General features: G+C 43.3%; 1 protein-coding gene across 1 annotated transcript in view; it reads left to right on the plus strand.

Annotated features, from left to right (window-relative positions):
* CFAP251 (cilia and flagella associated protein 251) overlaps positions 1-15,905 on the plus strand; it is an 80,351-nt gene that overhangs the window by 43,320 nt on the left and 21,126 nt on the right. The window contains exons 17-18 of the mRNA XM_043977285.1: positions 7,766-7,856; positions 8,032-8,175. Coding sequence (XP_043833220.1) covers positions 7,766-7,856; positions 8,032-8,175 — 235 coding nt within the window. The remainder of the gene's footprint in view (positions 1-7,765; positions 7,857-8,031; positions 8,176-15,905) is intronic.

Below are 15,905 nucleotides of genomic sequence, written 5' to 3' on the forward strand. Positions count from 1 at the left end.
ACCTCAGACACTTACTAGCTGTGTGACCCTGGGCAAGTCACTTAACCCCCATAGCCCAGCCAAAAAAAAAAAAAGAATAGAAATTCAGGATCAAACAAAAGATACAGAACCAAATGGAGACTTAACGATTAAATCTTGGTTTTGTTTTTAATTTTTTTTTTTAGTGAGGCAATTGGGGTTAAGTGACTTGCCTAGGGTCACACAGCTAGTAAGTGTTAAGTGTCTGAGGCCAGATTTGAACTCAGGTCCTCCTGACTCCAGGGCTGATGCTCTATCCACTATGCCACCTAGCTACCCCTAACAATAAATCTTAATGAGTAGGAAAACTAATAATAGAAACAATAACTATATAAAAGAAAATAATAATGAAACAATATACTCATGCTTCTGAGATGCAAATAAAGCATTCCACAGGAGCAGGGGAGGGGGGAGAATCATATCCTTACAATCATACATTAAAATAGAAAAAAAAGCTTTAAAAATTTTGAGTTCCAAATTCTCTTCCTCTGTCCCCTTTCACACCCCTTGAGAAGGCAAGCAATATATCAGTTGTACTTGTGAAGTCATTCAAAACATATTTCCATATTATCCATGTTGCAAAAAATATATATACATACACACAAAAAGAAAAATAAAGTTAAAAAGTTATTTGCACTCAGAGTTCATCAGTTTTCTCTCTGGAGATGAATAACATTTTTCATCTTGAGTCCTTTGGAATTGTTTCAAATAATTGGTTTTTTTTGTTTGTTTGTTTTGTTTTTTGTGGGGCAATAGGGTTAAGTGGACTTGCCCAGGTCAGGAACAGCTAGTAAGTGTCAAGTGTCTGAGGCCGGATTTGAACTCAGGTACTCTGAATCCAGGGCCAGTGCTTTATCCACTGTGCTATCTAGTCACCCCCCTCAAAATAATTGTTTTGATCAGAGTAAACTAAGTATTTCATAGACTGATCATCCTCACAATTTTTGCTGTTTTATGTATAATATACTCTTGGTTCTGTTCACTTCACTTTACATAAGTTCCTAGGAGTCTTCCCAGGTTTTTCTGAAACCGTTCTGCTTGTCATTTCTTTTTTTTTTTTTTTTTTGGTGGGGCAATGAGGGTTAAGTGACTTGCCCAGGGTCACACAGCTAGTAAGTGATAAGTGTCTGAGGCCAAATTTGAACTCAGGTCCTCCTGACTCCAGGGGCCCGGTGCCTCTATCCACTGTGCCACCTAGCCGCCCCTGCTTGTCATTTTTTAAAAAACAGTACATTCCATCACATATGCCATCTATTGTTCAGCCATTTCCCAATTGGTAGACATCCCCTCAGTTTCCTTTACACCAGAAAAAGATCTGCTATAAACATTTTTGTACGTAGGAATCATTTTTCTTTTCTTGGTCTCTTTGGGATACAGACCTAGAAAGGTATTGCTGGTTCAAAGGGCATGCAGTTTTCTAGCCCTTTGGGCATAGTTCCAATTATCTCTAGAATGGTGTGACCATTTCACAATTCTACCAACAGTACATTCATGTACCTATTTCCCCACGTCCCCTCCAGCATTTGTCATTTATCTTTTCTGTCATGTTAGTCAACCTCAGAGTTATTTTAATGTACATTTCTCCTATTATTAGTAACTTAGAGCATTTTTTTCATGGGACCATTGGTAGTTTTGATTTCTTCTTCTGAAAACTGACGGTTTATCAGTTGAGGAATGGCTCTTATTTTTATAAATTTGCTTCAGTTCTCTATATATTTGAGAAATGAGACTTTTTATGAGAGAAACTTCACATAAAGTTGTTTTTCTCCAATTTCTTTTCTTCTATTTTTGGCTGTATTCATTTTGTTTTCTGCAAAAAATTTTAAATTTATGTAACAAATTATCCATTTTACATTCCATTATCCCCTCTATATCGATGTGACAGATCATTTTTTTCCATGCTCCTCTAACTTGTTTATGATATCATCCTTTATGTCTAAATTATGTACCCATTTTGCGCTTATCTTGGTGTATAGTATGAGATGTTGTTTTATATCTAATTTCTGCCAAACTGCTTTCCATTTTTCCTAACAGTTTTTTTTGAATAGTGAATTCTTGCCCCAGTAGCTACAATCTTTGTGTTTATCAAACATGAGGTTACTGTGGCCATTTAGTTATATTTTGTACCTAATCAATTCCATTATTAACCCCTCTGTTTCTTATCCAGTATGAGATTGTTTTGATGATTACTGCTTTGTAGTATTTTTGTGTGTGTGAGGCAATTGGGGTTAAGTGATTTGCCCAGCTAGTGTCAAGTATCTGAGGTCAGATTTGAACTCAGGTCCTCCTGATTACAGGGCAGTGCCTTATCCACTGTACCACCTAGCTGCCCATGATATTCTTTTTTTTTTTAAATAATAAACATTTTCGTTTAAAGTTTTGAATTCCAAATTTTATCTTTCCTTTCTACCCACCCCTCTTCTCCCTGAGGCAGTAAGCAATTAGATATAGGTTATACATGTGCAATTATGTAAAACATTACCAAAGTAGTCATTTTGTATAAGAAAACTTGAATAAAAGAAAAAAAATGAAAGAGAAAAATAGCATTCTTCAGGCTGTGTTCAATCAATATCAGTTCTTTGGAGGTAGATAGTATGCTTCATCATTAGTCCTTTGGGTTGTCTTGATTCCCTTGACATTCTTGACCTTTCATTTCTCCAGATAAATTTTATTATTTTTCTATCTCTATAAAATAATTCTTTGGTAGTTTGATTGGCATGGCACTGAATAAATTAATTTAGGTAGAATTGTTATTTGTATTATATTGGCCCACACCATGAGCTATTAATGTATTTGTTTCAGTCTGTATTTGGGTGAAAAGTGTTTTATAATTTTATGTTCTTTTTCAAAAAATTTTATTTGTTTTAATTATTTTTTCAATTACATGTAAAGATATTTTTTTTTAGTTCCAGATTTTTTCCCTCACCTTCCCTTTCCTCCCTGCTCCCAAGGACAGCAATATAGGTTATACATTACAATCATGTTAAACATATTTCCACATTAGTCATGTTGTAAGAGAAGAATCAGAACATTAGGGGAAAAATGCAGGAAGGAATAAACAAGAACAATAAAAAAAGCATAATTTTCTTTATGTAATTTCAGCATGTGTCTTGGCAGGTAGATTTATATGCTGCAATTTTGCTAAAATTGTTATTATTTCACATAGATTTTCAGTTGACTCTCTAGGATTCTCTAAGTAACCCATTATAGCTGTGGAAAGTGATAGTTTTGTTTTTTCCTTGCCTCTGCTTATTCAATTTCTTTTTCTTGTTTTATTGCTATAGCTAGCATTTCTAATACAATATTGAATAATAATAATGACAGTGGACATCTTGCTTCTTCCCTGATCTTATTGGAAAGGTTTCTAGATACCCGTTTTTCAATAGAATTGGTTTCCTTTGTAATCTTGTGTATTTTATTTTATGCACTTAAAAACATAATTCAGAGAAAGGATCCATCAACTTCATTGGACAGCCCAAAGGGTCTAGGACACAGAAAAACGGTTAAAAAACCCTCAATTTCCTCTTCAGCTTGGACTTGAATAGATCTCCATGTCAGTGACAGACACCTTTGGCAAGCACATATCTCCTTATTTTATACCTCCCTTGATGTTATTGATTGGAAGATTGCTGAACAAGTTTATCTCAGTTTTGTTAATGCCTTGCGGTAATCTTGTATAATTTTGACACATGCATGGCAAAACCTGGTTGGAGGTGAGCCTTTAAGTATCATTTTATTCTACTGAATCTAGTGCTTTTTTGTAGGCAATAAACAATAAGCCAAGAGAGATCTTGTATTCCCAACATCTTTCAGCTAGTAGTGGGATAGTAAAGATGTGTTTTGCTTAATGGACATTTGCTGCGAAGTGTCATTTGTGAAATCCTACCTGTTTCCTGCAAATGCTCTTATCAAAGATGTGTGTGTGTGTGTGTGTGTGTGTGTGTGTGTATTATGTCATCATCTTTCCTGGGGGCTGCTGGTAGATACTGGTATTCCCTAGGGCCCCTTGTATTGGTAATAAGACCTAAGCTTTTCTTACGCCTTTAGTATCTCCTCTTCCTTCAGTGCCCTTGAGATCAGTCACAACGCACTGAGAAGTGGCACTGCCTACCCACAAGTTTACCTTCTGCATAACATTTGGTCTGGTCCAGTTTCTTTTCCCATCCTTGTTTTCTTTTGTGCCACTTCCATTTCCTCTATAAATAAATCTGAGCCCATTGATATCGGTGCCTAAATGTCGTCATCCAGTTTATAGGGTTCTTCCATTAATCACATCTCACTTGGAGAGACAGTGAAAATGGGAATGGACAGTGAATTTGGCCTAGAGTTGAACTGAAGAAGGAGATCAGACTAAATTGTTTGTGGGGTAATTGCAAAGTTCTTTGAATAACCCCAAGCTTTTCCTGAAACAAAGATCTCTCTTTGAACATCAGTTATGAACTTACAGACACCAAAGAACCAGAGTCGAGAATCACCCAAAGGGCAATGGAGACATACCATAGAAATGGTAGATGGGAGCAGTCCATGACACAGGATTGGGAATAATAATAATAATAATAATAATAATAATGGATTAGGAAGGTGATATCATCAAAAAATGTATGATGGAAAAAAAGATGGATTGGCCAGGTGGCAAGAGAGAAAGATAACCAATTAAAAGCCCCCATGCTCCATTGGTTTCCTTGTAATGTCAAAGAAAGTCAAGAATAGTCACCAACACACTGGTTGGACCTCACTGTGGTGAACTGATGGGAAACCTTGGCCAAGATGAGCCCCATGGAAAGGTTGGGGTCTGCATTGTTGGAGGGTAATACCTACATCAGTGAGATCAGAGATCTAACTTAGCCTCTCCTACAGGGTTATTATGAGCATTGAATGAAAGGGTACCTATAAAGCACTTAGGAACCAATGATAAGGCACCATAGAATTGTCAGCTATTATTAAACGCCCCACAATTTATTTGTGCACTGTGGCCTTCATACCATTCAAATAGCCTGGCTTAGAAACTCTGACCCCTGTGTTCCAAAGTTCAAGGATATTCTTTGACTGGGATTGTTATTGATGGTGGCCTCAAGTCTTTTTTTTTGCAACAAACATTTATTTTTTCCAGTTACATGTGAGGATAGTTTTCAACATTCATTTTCCTAAGATTTAGAGTTCCAAATTTTTCTCCCTCCCTCCCTTTGTTCCCCACTCCACAAGACAGCAACCAATCTGGTATAGGTTATATATGTACAATCCACAAGTGCTCTTTTTTATCAGTTCTATCTATGGGGTTGGATAGTATGCTTCATCATTAGTCTCTTGGATTATCTTGGATCATTGTATGGCTGAGAGTAGTTAAGTCATTCACAATTGCTAATTGAGGGGCAGCTAGGTGGTGCAGTGGATAGAGCACAGGCCCTGGAGTCAGGAGGTACCTGAGTTCAAATCTGGCCTCAGACACTTAACACTTGCTGGCTGTGTGACCCTGGGCAAGTCACTTAACCCCAATTGCCTCATCAAAAAAATAAAATTGCTAATTGAACAATACTGCTGTTACTATGCACAATGCCCTCCCAGTTCTGCTCACTTCACTATATATCAGTTCATATGAGTCTTTCCAGGTTTTTCTGGGATCACCCTATTTGTCACAAGACCATTCCACTACAATCATATACCACAGCTTCTTCCATCATTCTTCACTTGATGGACATTCCCTTGATTCCCAGTTCTTAGTCATCACAAAGAGCTGCTATAAATATTTTTTTGTACAATTTTCCCTCCTTTTCTTTTTTTCATGATTACTATTGTTAACTTTCCCTCTATCCTATTCCCCAAGATATTTAATCTAGTATCCATCTTCTTCACACTATCCCACTATTTTTCTTCTTCTTTTTTTTTTTAATGAGGCAATTGGGGTTAAGTGACTTGCCCAGGGTCACACAGCTAGTAAGTGTTAAGTGTCTGAGGCCGGATTTGAACTCAGGTCCTCCTGACTCCAGGGCCGGTGCTCTACTCTACTGCGCCACCTAGCTGCCCCCCACTATCCCTCTTCAAAAGGGATTTTCTTCTGTCTGCCCCCTCCCCCAATCTGCCCTCCCTTCTTTTGCCCCTCTCTTTTTATCCCCTTCCCCTCCTATTTTCCTGCAGGGTTAGATAGATTACTCCACCCAATTGAGTGTATATGTTATTCCTCCTTGAGCCAAATTCTGATAAAATTGAGGTCTTTGAGCCAATTCTGAAGAGTGTCAGGCTCATTTACGGCCCAGATTAAATAGATTACTCCACCCAGTTGGGTGTGTCTGTTAGTCCCTCTTTGAGGCAGCTCTGATGAGATTGGCCTCAAGTCTTTATGGGAAATCTGGTTGTGTTGGAGGAAACCTCCTACAAACCTGGATTTTAGCTATAGTGAAGAGCCCTGCTGGCCTTCTGCAAAGTCTGGGGAACCTTGCTATCCTTCTATGGGGAGCAGGGAGCTCTGCTGTCTTTCTGTGGGGACTGGGGAGCCCTGTTGGCCTGTAGGGAGCCCTGCTGGTCTTCTGCGGGAACGAGGAGTCCTGGATTTGTAGCCATCAGATCCCTGGCTCTGCCACTTCCTAGCTGTGTGCCCTTAGGCAGGCAACTTCTCCCTGGGCTTCCATTTCTACCTCTGTAACAATGAGTGGCTTGGATCCTGTGGGCTTTGGTTTTTTGGGGGGGTTTCTTCCTAATAAAAAGAGCCAAGGTCTGTGACAGGCTTAGAATGATATGGGCTTGGAATCAATTACAGGGGACTTCTGTGAGAAGCAGACTCAGAGATGACCAGATAGCAGAACAGACGTGCAGAGGAAGTAAGGGGAGATAAAGGTTTATGGTAGGAAGGTTGGCTTGATTGTGTCTACAAACCCAGCTGGGGCCAGGAGACAAAGATAACCCCAAAGGTCAGGACCATCATTTCAAAAAAATCCACCTCAACTGTCAGGGATGTGAGGGCATCCGAGCTCTCCTCACCTCATCCCGAAAAGGGACTTTCTAGTTTTCAAGCGGTTTCCCCCCCCCCCCCCCCATCTATCCTCTATAAAAAAGGCCTTACCTTCTTCCCCACTGCCTTGGAAGAAGTGCTTGTGCTTTTGAACTCTTCTTCTTCCTCCTTGAGAAGCTAGGTCTCCAACCTTCCTCTCAGTCACTTTCTGTAGCTCCAAATAAAAGACCACGTTTTTTGTAGTTGGACTGTGTGCAAGCACACAGCTAGGTGGCAGAGTGGATAAAGGCCCTGGATTCAGGAGGACCTGAGTTCAAATGCAGCCTCAAACACTTGACACTTACTAGCTGTGTGACCCTGGGCAAGTCACTTAACCCTCATTACCCCCCCCCACAAAAAAAATGGACATTCACCCCGCTCTCTATGGTTCATCAAGTGCTCGACAGTTATTACCACATATGAACCTCACAGTAGCCCGATGAGTCGGGCAGCAGAGGTATTTTTCTCCAGAAGTGTCAAATGAGGAAACTGAGGCTCAGGGGGATCTGTCCAAGATCATCACATAACGGGTGTCTGACTCCATATTCGGTGATCTTGTGCTGCTGGCAGTGGCGATCGGTGGAGTCGGAATTTTCAGTTTTTAGTTGCTCTCCAAGGGACTTTTCCCAACAAGCCAGCCAAGACTTGAGTTGCACCTCCTTGTCTGCCGTTGCTCAGCAGCTGCTGGCGCTGGGGCAGATTGCCATATGAAGTCTGTTCTTGCATGAGTGCTCTCTAATAGTGATGTTTTTGTTATTATTCCAGGGCTCTGGAGGCAGCTGTTTACCTGGGGGGTGAAGATCTGACCCCATTCTATGGTCTGTTGGATGGGGGCAGAGAAGGAGCATTCTACAAGGTAATTGTATTCACAGTCAACACTTCCTGGTAATCTCAGTTCAGATTGTTACAAAAAGCTTTTCATCCTCATCCCTACAGAATAGGCTTCCTAGAAAATACTGGAGAGGTGTTGCCTTGTGGATATTGCATCCTGGAGCCTAAATGTGTCGTGTTTCTTTTGTATTCCCTCTTAGGAACTGGAGGACTATTTTTATTATTCTCAGCTCCGTAGTCAGGGTATTGATACAATGGAGACCAGAAAGGTGTCAACACATATTCCCCTGAGTGAGCTTCCTTTTATAATGAGAGCAATTGGCTTCTATCCATCTGAAGAGCAGGTAGGTAGAAAGAAAAAGAGAGGAACCGGGAATATTGTATTTACACCAGAAAAGTCAAACAACCCAGCCCTGCATTCTGTGAGAAACAATAGTCGTGGGTCAAAGGGTGGATCCGATGTTCATTCTTGTAAAAATAGATTTGGAAATTCAATTGTGGACGCTTCAGATGCATTCTTGGAAAAGGACTTAACAATGACAAAGCATTTGATATTATGGAGGGGGGAGAGAGAGGAGATGGGGAGAGAGAAAAGAGAGAAAAGGAGAGGGGAGAGAAGAGAAAGAAGGAGAAAAAGAGAAGGGAGAAAGAGAGGGGAAAGAGGGAGAGAAGGGATATAGAAAAGGAGAGGAGAAAGAAGAGAAAGAGGGAGAGGGAGGACATGGGGAGAGAGAGAAGAAAGAAAAGGAGAGGAAAGAGAAGAGAAAGAAGGAGAAAGGAGAAGGAAGAAAGAAAGAGAGGGGAAAGAGGGAGAGAGATAAGAGGAAAGGGGAGAGAGAGAAAGGAAGAGAGAAGGTGAGAGTAGAGAAGAGAGGGAGGGGGGAGGGAGGAGAGAGAGAGAGAGAGAAAGATGCTCTGCTCTCAGGAATTGGTTTAAGCAGTTGAAAACAAGGTGGATTTCTCCTGGGAGGTGTGTGGTGTGTTCCTATTTGGCCAAAAGAGGCATTCCTCCCCTTTTTAGTCTCCTGGAAACATAGTGGAGAGCTAGTCTGTGTAACTGTTTAATAATAATAATAGCCATCATTTATATAACACTTGAAAGTCTGCAATGTACTTTACACATGTTATTTTATTTGTCTCCAAAGCAGCCAGAGGGAGGTGCTAGTATTGTCTCCATCTTACAGATCTAGAAACAGGTCAGAAGAGGCCAAATGATTTGCCCAGGGTCTCATGGCTAGAACATGTCTGAGGTGGGATTTGAACTCAGGTCTTCCTGATTTCAAGTCCAGCACTCTATCCAGTGTGCCACCTGGTTGCCTCAGTTTATTTATTAGATATTTGTATCGATGCCTTCTATTTTAATACCACAGTCATTCTCGGGTCAGGTATATTCCACTTCAACATTGAGCTTTCCTTTGAAACAAAGAAAAATCGCTGTGAATGAAGTCAATAAGTATTGTGTCAGACTAAGCTCTGGGGATACAGAGGTGGGGAAAAAGCCAAACGAACCAGTCTTTGTTCTCAAGGAACTCCCAGTCTAGTAGGGAGGCAGCACAAAACAGCTGTGTCCATGTAGGAGATACACAGGATAAGGGGGAGAGACTTTCAGAGGGAAGGAGGACCCGGAAGATCTTTCAGAAGCTGGGACTTGAGCTGAAATGTGAAAGAGGCTACGTGGGGCTGAGGCTTTCCAAGCCCTGGAGGAGAATGGTAGAGGAGAGAAGCACTGGGGGCAAGAGATGGTAGGGAGGGAGAATGGGGCCACAGACTGGCTAGAGGGGGCCGAGAGGGTGAGGCATTGGGGCTGACACCAAGGTAGGCCTGGGAACCTGGTGGGGGGGCGGGGATGGCGGGGCCCTCCACAATCATAAGGAATCGAGGAACAGGAGAGGGTTTAGGGGGAAGGATGAATTCTCTTTTGAACACGTTGAGTTTAAAATGTCCACATTCTGTTTGAGATGTCTCGTCAGCAGTTGGAGATGTAGGTCTGGGAGCTTGGGCTGGGTAAGCAGATCCAGGTACCATCAGCACAGAGATGATAATGGAATATCCCCAAGTGAAACAGTAGAGAAGGTACGGTGGGGTCACACAGAGAGATTGCCTCTGACAGTGTGTGAAACATTAGGAGCCAGAGGGAGGGATGGTGGCCAAGACCTTCTAACACTCCCCCAGGAGAGGAGCAGAGCTTCTGATGAAAAACCACTCAGTCACATAAGCGAGCCAAGCCCAGACTTATTTAAGGTGCAGGAATCCTAAGAAGCTCAACTTCTGTTTTGTGGTCCTGGGGAGGTCACTTACTTCCCTGTGGTGCAGCTTTGATGCCTCCTTGTTTGTGTCCAGTTGCTCCTACATCACGATCACCTGGTTGTGATCACTGAGTGATGAGAAGGTGACATGTCTTCTCCCCAAAGAGCATCTGAGGCATGTGGGCTCTTGGAGGGAAGCATTTGTGAGTGCCAGGGGTCCTTTAAGTTCCTGCACAAACCCTACCTAGACACTCATCTTTGAGAAGCACAGGGGAAAAAAAATCCCAGCCCCTGCTGAGAAAAGGGGTGGGGAGATGGGCACAGGCAAGAGCGTCACTTCATCGGTTTCTTGCTGAGAAATCTGTCTCTTCTGAGAATTAGGCACAAATCTCATTTTCCTTCATAATTTGGGTGTATAAAGATGTGCTTTTACCTCTCTTGATCAGGAAATGGCCCCCATTTTTAGTGATTGTGCCATGGGGCAGCTAGGTGACACAGTGGACAGAGCACTGGGCCTGGGGTCAGGAGGACCTGAGTTCAAATCCAGTCTCAGACACTTCACGCCTACTAGCTGTGTGACCCTGGGTAGGTCACTTAACCCCAATTGCCTTAAAAAACATCCAGGGCCATCTCCAGTCATCCTGATGTCTGTCTTGCCACTGGACCCAGATGGCTCTGGAGGAGAGAGTGAGGTTGGTGCCCTTGCACAGCCCTCCCTCCCTTAAACTCAATTCACTGCAAGTCATGACATCACCTCTTTGAGAATGAAGGACAAACAACAACAACAACAATTTTGCCATGGTCATGTAATGTAATTTAGGTTGGTAATCAAGGTAGGGAGGCCACACCAACGAACGAACGGACATTCAGTTCATTTGACTGAAATATTTGTTCAGCTCCTGCTGTGGACAAGGTTCTGTACTAGGTGCTAGGGACACAAAGGCAAAAAATAATTAGATGGATGGGTGGATGGATGGATGGATGGATGAATGAATGAATGAATGAAGCAGCCTTGGCCCTCCCAATCTATGTAGAAACAAGAGAATCCAAGGTAATTTGAGGATGGAGGGAATTCTGGTTCCCAAGGGAATCAGGGAAGGCTTCCCCGTGAAGGTGGTACCAGAGCTGAAGACTGAAGAACGTCAAGCCACTGGGTGATGGAGGGAAGGGTGTTGCTGATATAAACACACCAAGGCTAGAGATGAAGATTAGCACCATTGGACTTAACAAACAAGCCTGTCTCTCCCCCGTTGTTCTTTTTCTTCTCTTTGATCTATCTTTCTCTCTCTCCACTCTCTCCTTTCCCCCTCCTCCTCTTCTCTCTCTCTCAGCCAAATTTCTTATAACAATCAAGGATCGTTAGTTTAATCTGCCTAGTGATAAAACAAATACTTTACAAAGTAAATGTGTGACCAAAAGTCAGGTTGCAAATTAGTGGCAGTATTCTGATTCAAGACTTTTCAGGGATGGTTTCACTTTGGGCTTTGTATCCCTGGTGCCAAGCTAGGACCTGACACACAGTATGGCTTAATACAGTCTTGTTGGATGAATGTTTACACTCTGTTTCCAGGCTCATGCTGCTGAACAATTTCCCTTCCAAGATCCCCAAGGGTTAGGGCATTTGGGATGTGCCGTCATCATTTATTGACCCAGCCAATAGTGATTAAGCACCTACTATCTGCAGTACACAGCATTAGGCCCTGGGAAAGGTAGTAGTAGGTGTATGTGCATGTACACAGGTAAAAAGAAACGCTGTTACAATGTGGGAAGTGTGAGCAAATGAAGGAGGATGTTTCTAGCTAGAGCAAGGCCTTATAACCTGGGGGTCATAGTCCCTTTGGTCTGTGGATAGAATTCAGGGGGTCAGCATTTGGATGGTTATTAACCTCCAACCCTCTAACTGACATTAAGTATTTCCTTCAGTTACAATTTTTATTTTTAAAAAGACATTCTTTTATGAAGGGTCCGAGTCTTCCCAGAGGTGCCAAAGAGATCTATGACACAAAAAGAGTGAAGGACCCCTGAGCTAGAGAGACGAGGGAAGAAGCCATATGGGAGGAGGCGCATTTAGGCTGGACCCTGAAGGATGAATGGGATATCAGTTGGCAGTCCTCCTTCCCTCCATCAGCCAGCAATTATAAGGAAGAGAAAGGTACAGGGTGGTGCCCAGTGGCTGCCCTTTCTGGGAGCTGGGAAGCCTGACCACTCACTTTTGTGTGTGTGTGTGTGTGTGTGTGTGTGTGTGTGTGTGTGAGAGAGAGAGAGAGAGGCAGTTGAGGTTAAGTAATTTGCCCAGGGTCACACAGCTAGTAATTTGTCAAGTGTCTGAGGTCGGTCTATCCACTGCACCACCTAGCTGCCCCCACTCACTTTTACCTTTAGGGCTGCTAATGAGTGATCGAGGTAAGTAATGAGTTGAATAAAAGGAGTCTCTTAAGGAATGGTTAGTGGGCCAGGCACGTTACCTTGGCATTGTAATCTTTGAGGGAGCATCTAGGTGGCACCGTGGGTAAAATGCAGGGCCCGGAGTTGGAAAGACCAGGTTCAAATGTGGACTCACTAGTTGTGTGGCCCCGGGCAAGCCACTTCACCCTGTTTGCCTCTGTTTACTCATCTGTAAAATGAGCTGGAGAAGGAAATGGTAAACTACTCTAGTGTCTCTGCCAAGCAAACTCCAAATGGGGCCATGAAGAGACAGACACGACTGAACAACAATAACCAAGTGATCTGTGGCATGTGATGGTTATTTATAAATGGATCCAGTAGGTAGTCCAAAGCAGGTGTTGGAAGTGTCAGCTGCTCTGGTCTGGATGAGAACAGGCATCTGCCTCCAATCAGCATTACTGCAAACCTATCTGGCGCCTGGGTTTGCAGTCACTTTTAAAGGACACAGTCATGCCTTTTGTTGCCCCGTATAAAGATAACGATGGTTTGTGTGGGCCCCTTTTGCCCAGATGGATCCCATGGCTCTCCGCAAACTTTGCTGACTGATGAGACATTTTATCTTAAGCTCTCGGGGAAAACTTTTGGCCCTTTTGTTTTCCTGTCAGATTTATTGAGACTTTAATAGAAATTTTCTCAGGGCTTTTTGGCTTGAAAGTAACCCTCTGCTGTGGTTAATGGTACATTCCCTGTTTGAGACATCGCTGTCCTTTTTCCCGTTGTTTTAAACTCAGCTCCGAGGCATAGAGGGCTCAGACGCTGAGATCACTCCCAGCGGTCAAAAGCCACTTACTACAGCAAGACTGATGCAGTGCTATGTATTTTCTTCCCCTCCTCATGGTCACTATCTTCGGGATGTCAAACTGGCTAATGTGATAAGTGCAAGTCTGACTCTCCAGCTTATCCAGAGAGCTGCTATTTACTTAGCGTGAGTACCAAGTTTGGGGCAGCTTGCAGAACATTGTAGGTAGACAACACCTCCGTGGAGAGGTTTTGATGGGCCATTGTGGCAACAGTCGGGTCCTGCACGTGGAGTGAAGCCCAGATATATGTTGTCATGTGGCTGTGATGGACACCCATGGAAAGAGATCAGGGCATTCAGGAACTTTTGAACGGGGCTGTTTCCTCAGAGTTCTTCCCAAGCTCAGGACACTCATCTTTGCAACTGACTCACTTCCAGTGGGGGCGGAAGGACAGCAGCCAACTGGCACAGCCCCATGCATAGCAAGGAAGGGGAATCTTAGCTTAGGGCCAACAGGCAGCATTTCAGCTTGTGTGAGAACCCCATGGGAATCTGGAGCGCTCTACCCCAAAGGGAGGGCCTTGGCATCATCCTCCTCATCCAAAATATAATACCCGAAGCATGTGGATGAGTACAGAAGGGAAGAAAGCTGACGGGTCTCTTCTGACTGGTGCTGCAAGGACCAAATTGATCCGCACAGTCCACTGAGCTACACCCTGAGGCAAGGCCGTTTGTGCCAACAAGCAGCGGGTTGCTCCACCATGAAGTAGAGGAGACTGCTTGTTTCCAATACTCTAAAGAAACAATGTCAAGGTTCTTAGATCTGAAACTAGATTTTGTTGTTTACCATTTCTCTGTCTTCAGCTAACGACTCTACTGACTTTAACCATGGGCCACCCAGTTCTACCGTAAATAACATCTCTAAGCCAGGATTAGGACTTTGGTAGAGGAGTAAGCAGTGGGAAGATTTATTCACCAAATATTTATTGAGTTCCTGCTGAGATCCTGGGTTTAGAGCCAGAAGGGACCTTAGAGATGGTCTGGGCCACCTTCCCCTCATTTTACAGAGCTCAGGTGACTGGCTCCAGGTAATCAGTGGCAAAACTAGGATCAGCCCCATGTCCTCTGACAACAAATCTAGAATTCTCTCCTCTGCTCTAATATTGCCCCGCACTCTTCCCTGTGGGGAGGAAGAAAGACACAAGCTAGCCCTGCCCTTAGTGAGCCTTATGGCATTGCACAGGAGATAGGGAAGAGCACAGATTACTGTGATAAAGTGTGAAAATGCATCGGCAGGGGCACAGGTTCTGCGCCGGATCAGCAAAGAGAAATTGTTTTTAGCCGGAGAGATCAGAGAAGGCTTCATGGAGGAGGTGACATTTAAGCTGGGCTTTGAAAGAAGGGCAGGAATTAAGCCGGTAGCCATGGTACATTCCAAATGCCTCGGTGATGGGAGGTTTGGTTCTGAGTGTCCCTTTTTGGGGGGCGTTGCGAAGCTGGAGAACACCCAGAAAAGACCAATGAGGATTAGTTGGAGGTATTGGGGATGTTTAGATTGGAGGAGGGTAGACAGGAGAGTATGTTTGGCTTTCCCTGGAAGTGATAAGGCCTGTTCTTGGTCCCTGAAGGCAGAGCTGGCATCAGTGAGCAGAAGGAGCAGAAAGACTTTACATAGGGAAGCCTTCCCACGGCCCACCATGGTCAGGAAGTGAGTTAGCTGGCCCTTGCTGAAAACCCTCTGGCAGGGACCAAAGGACCACCTAGTGGTTAGGTTGTAGAGGAAATTGTGGCTTAGGTGCAGATTGGACCAGACAGCCTCTGAAGACCCTTGCAATTCAGCAGTTGTGGAATTAGTGGCAATTCAAAAATGATCAGAGCATCCAGGAACTCAAACATGGCTTTTTCTCAGTCCTTTCCAAGCTGATGAGAGGCTTCCACATGAGGTGGAACAGAGCTTAGGTTGCAGGCAGGCAAGGGATAGGGAGCATGGATTTTTTTTTTTTTAGTGAGGCAGTTGGGGTTAAGTGACTTGCCCAGGGTCACACAGCTAGTAAGTGTTAAGTGTCTGAGGCCGAATTTGAACTCAGGTCCTCCTGACTCCAGGGCCGGTGCTCTATCCACTGCACCCCTAGCTGCCCCAGAATTAATAAATATTTATTGACCTCAATCACATTATATAGTCAGTTTGGAAATGTACACCCCTATTTCTGTCTTGTGATTCTAGCTCAGAGCTCACCAGTGAAACAGAGCTGAGAGTAGAGAGGTAGTGTGGAGTACTAGGAAGCAGGTAGCTTTGTAGTCAGTCTAGGATATGCCTAAAGTGCATGACCTGGAGTGAGTCACTTGTTAAAAAATGTCTCCACTGGGGGCAGCTAGGTGGCACAGTGGATAGAGCATCCGGCCCTGGATTCAGGAGGACCTGAGTTCAAATCCAGTCTCAGGCACTTGTCACTTACTAGCTGTGTGACCCTGGACAAGTCACTTAATCCCCATTGCCCTGCAAAAAACCCAAAAAAACTATATAATAAATTTAACATGGTAGTTCTAAAACTCACCTGCTTATCTGTGTTCTCTTTTGAACTACTTTTGACTTCTCTGTATTTTAAAAAATATTTCACTGGTGCCTTTTTCTTTTTCTGTAATA

Source organism: Dromiciops gliroides, chromosome 1 (genome assembly GCF_019393635.1).
Source record: "Dromiciops gliroides isolate mDroGli1 chromosome 1, mDroGli1.pri, whole genome shotgun sequence".
Lineage (NCBI taxonomy): Eukaryota > Metazoa > Chordata > Mammalia > Microbiotheria > Microbiotheriidae > Dromiciops > Dromiciops gliroides.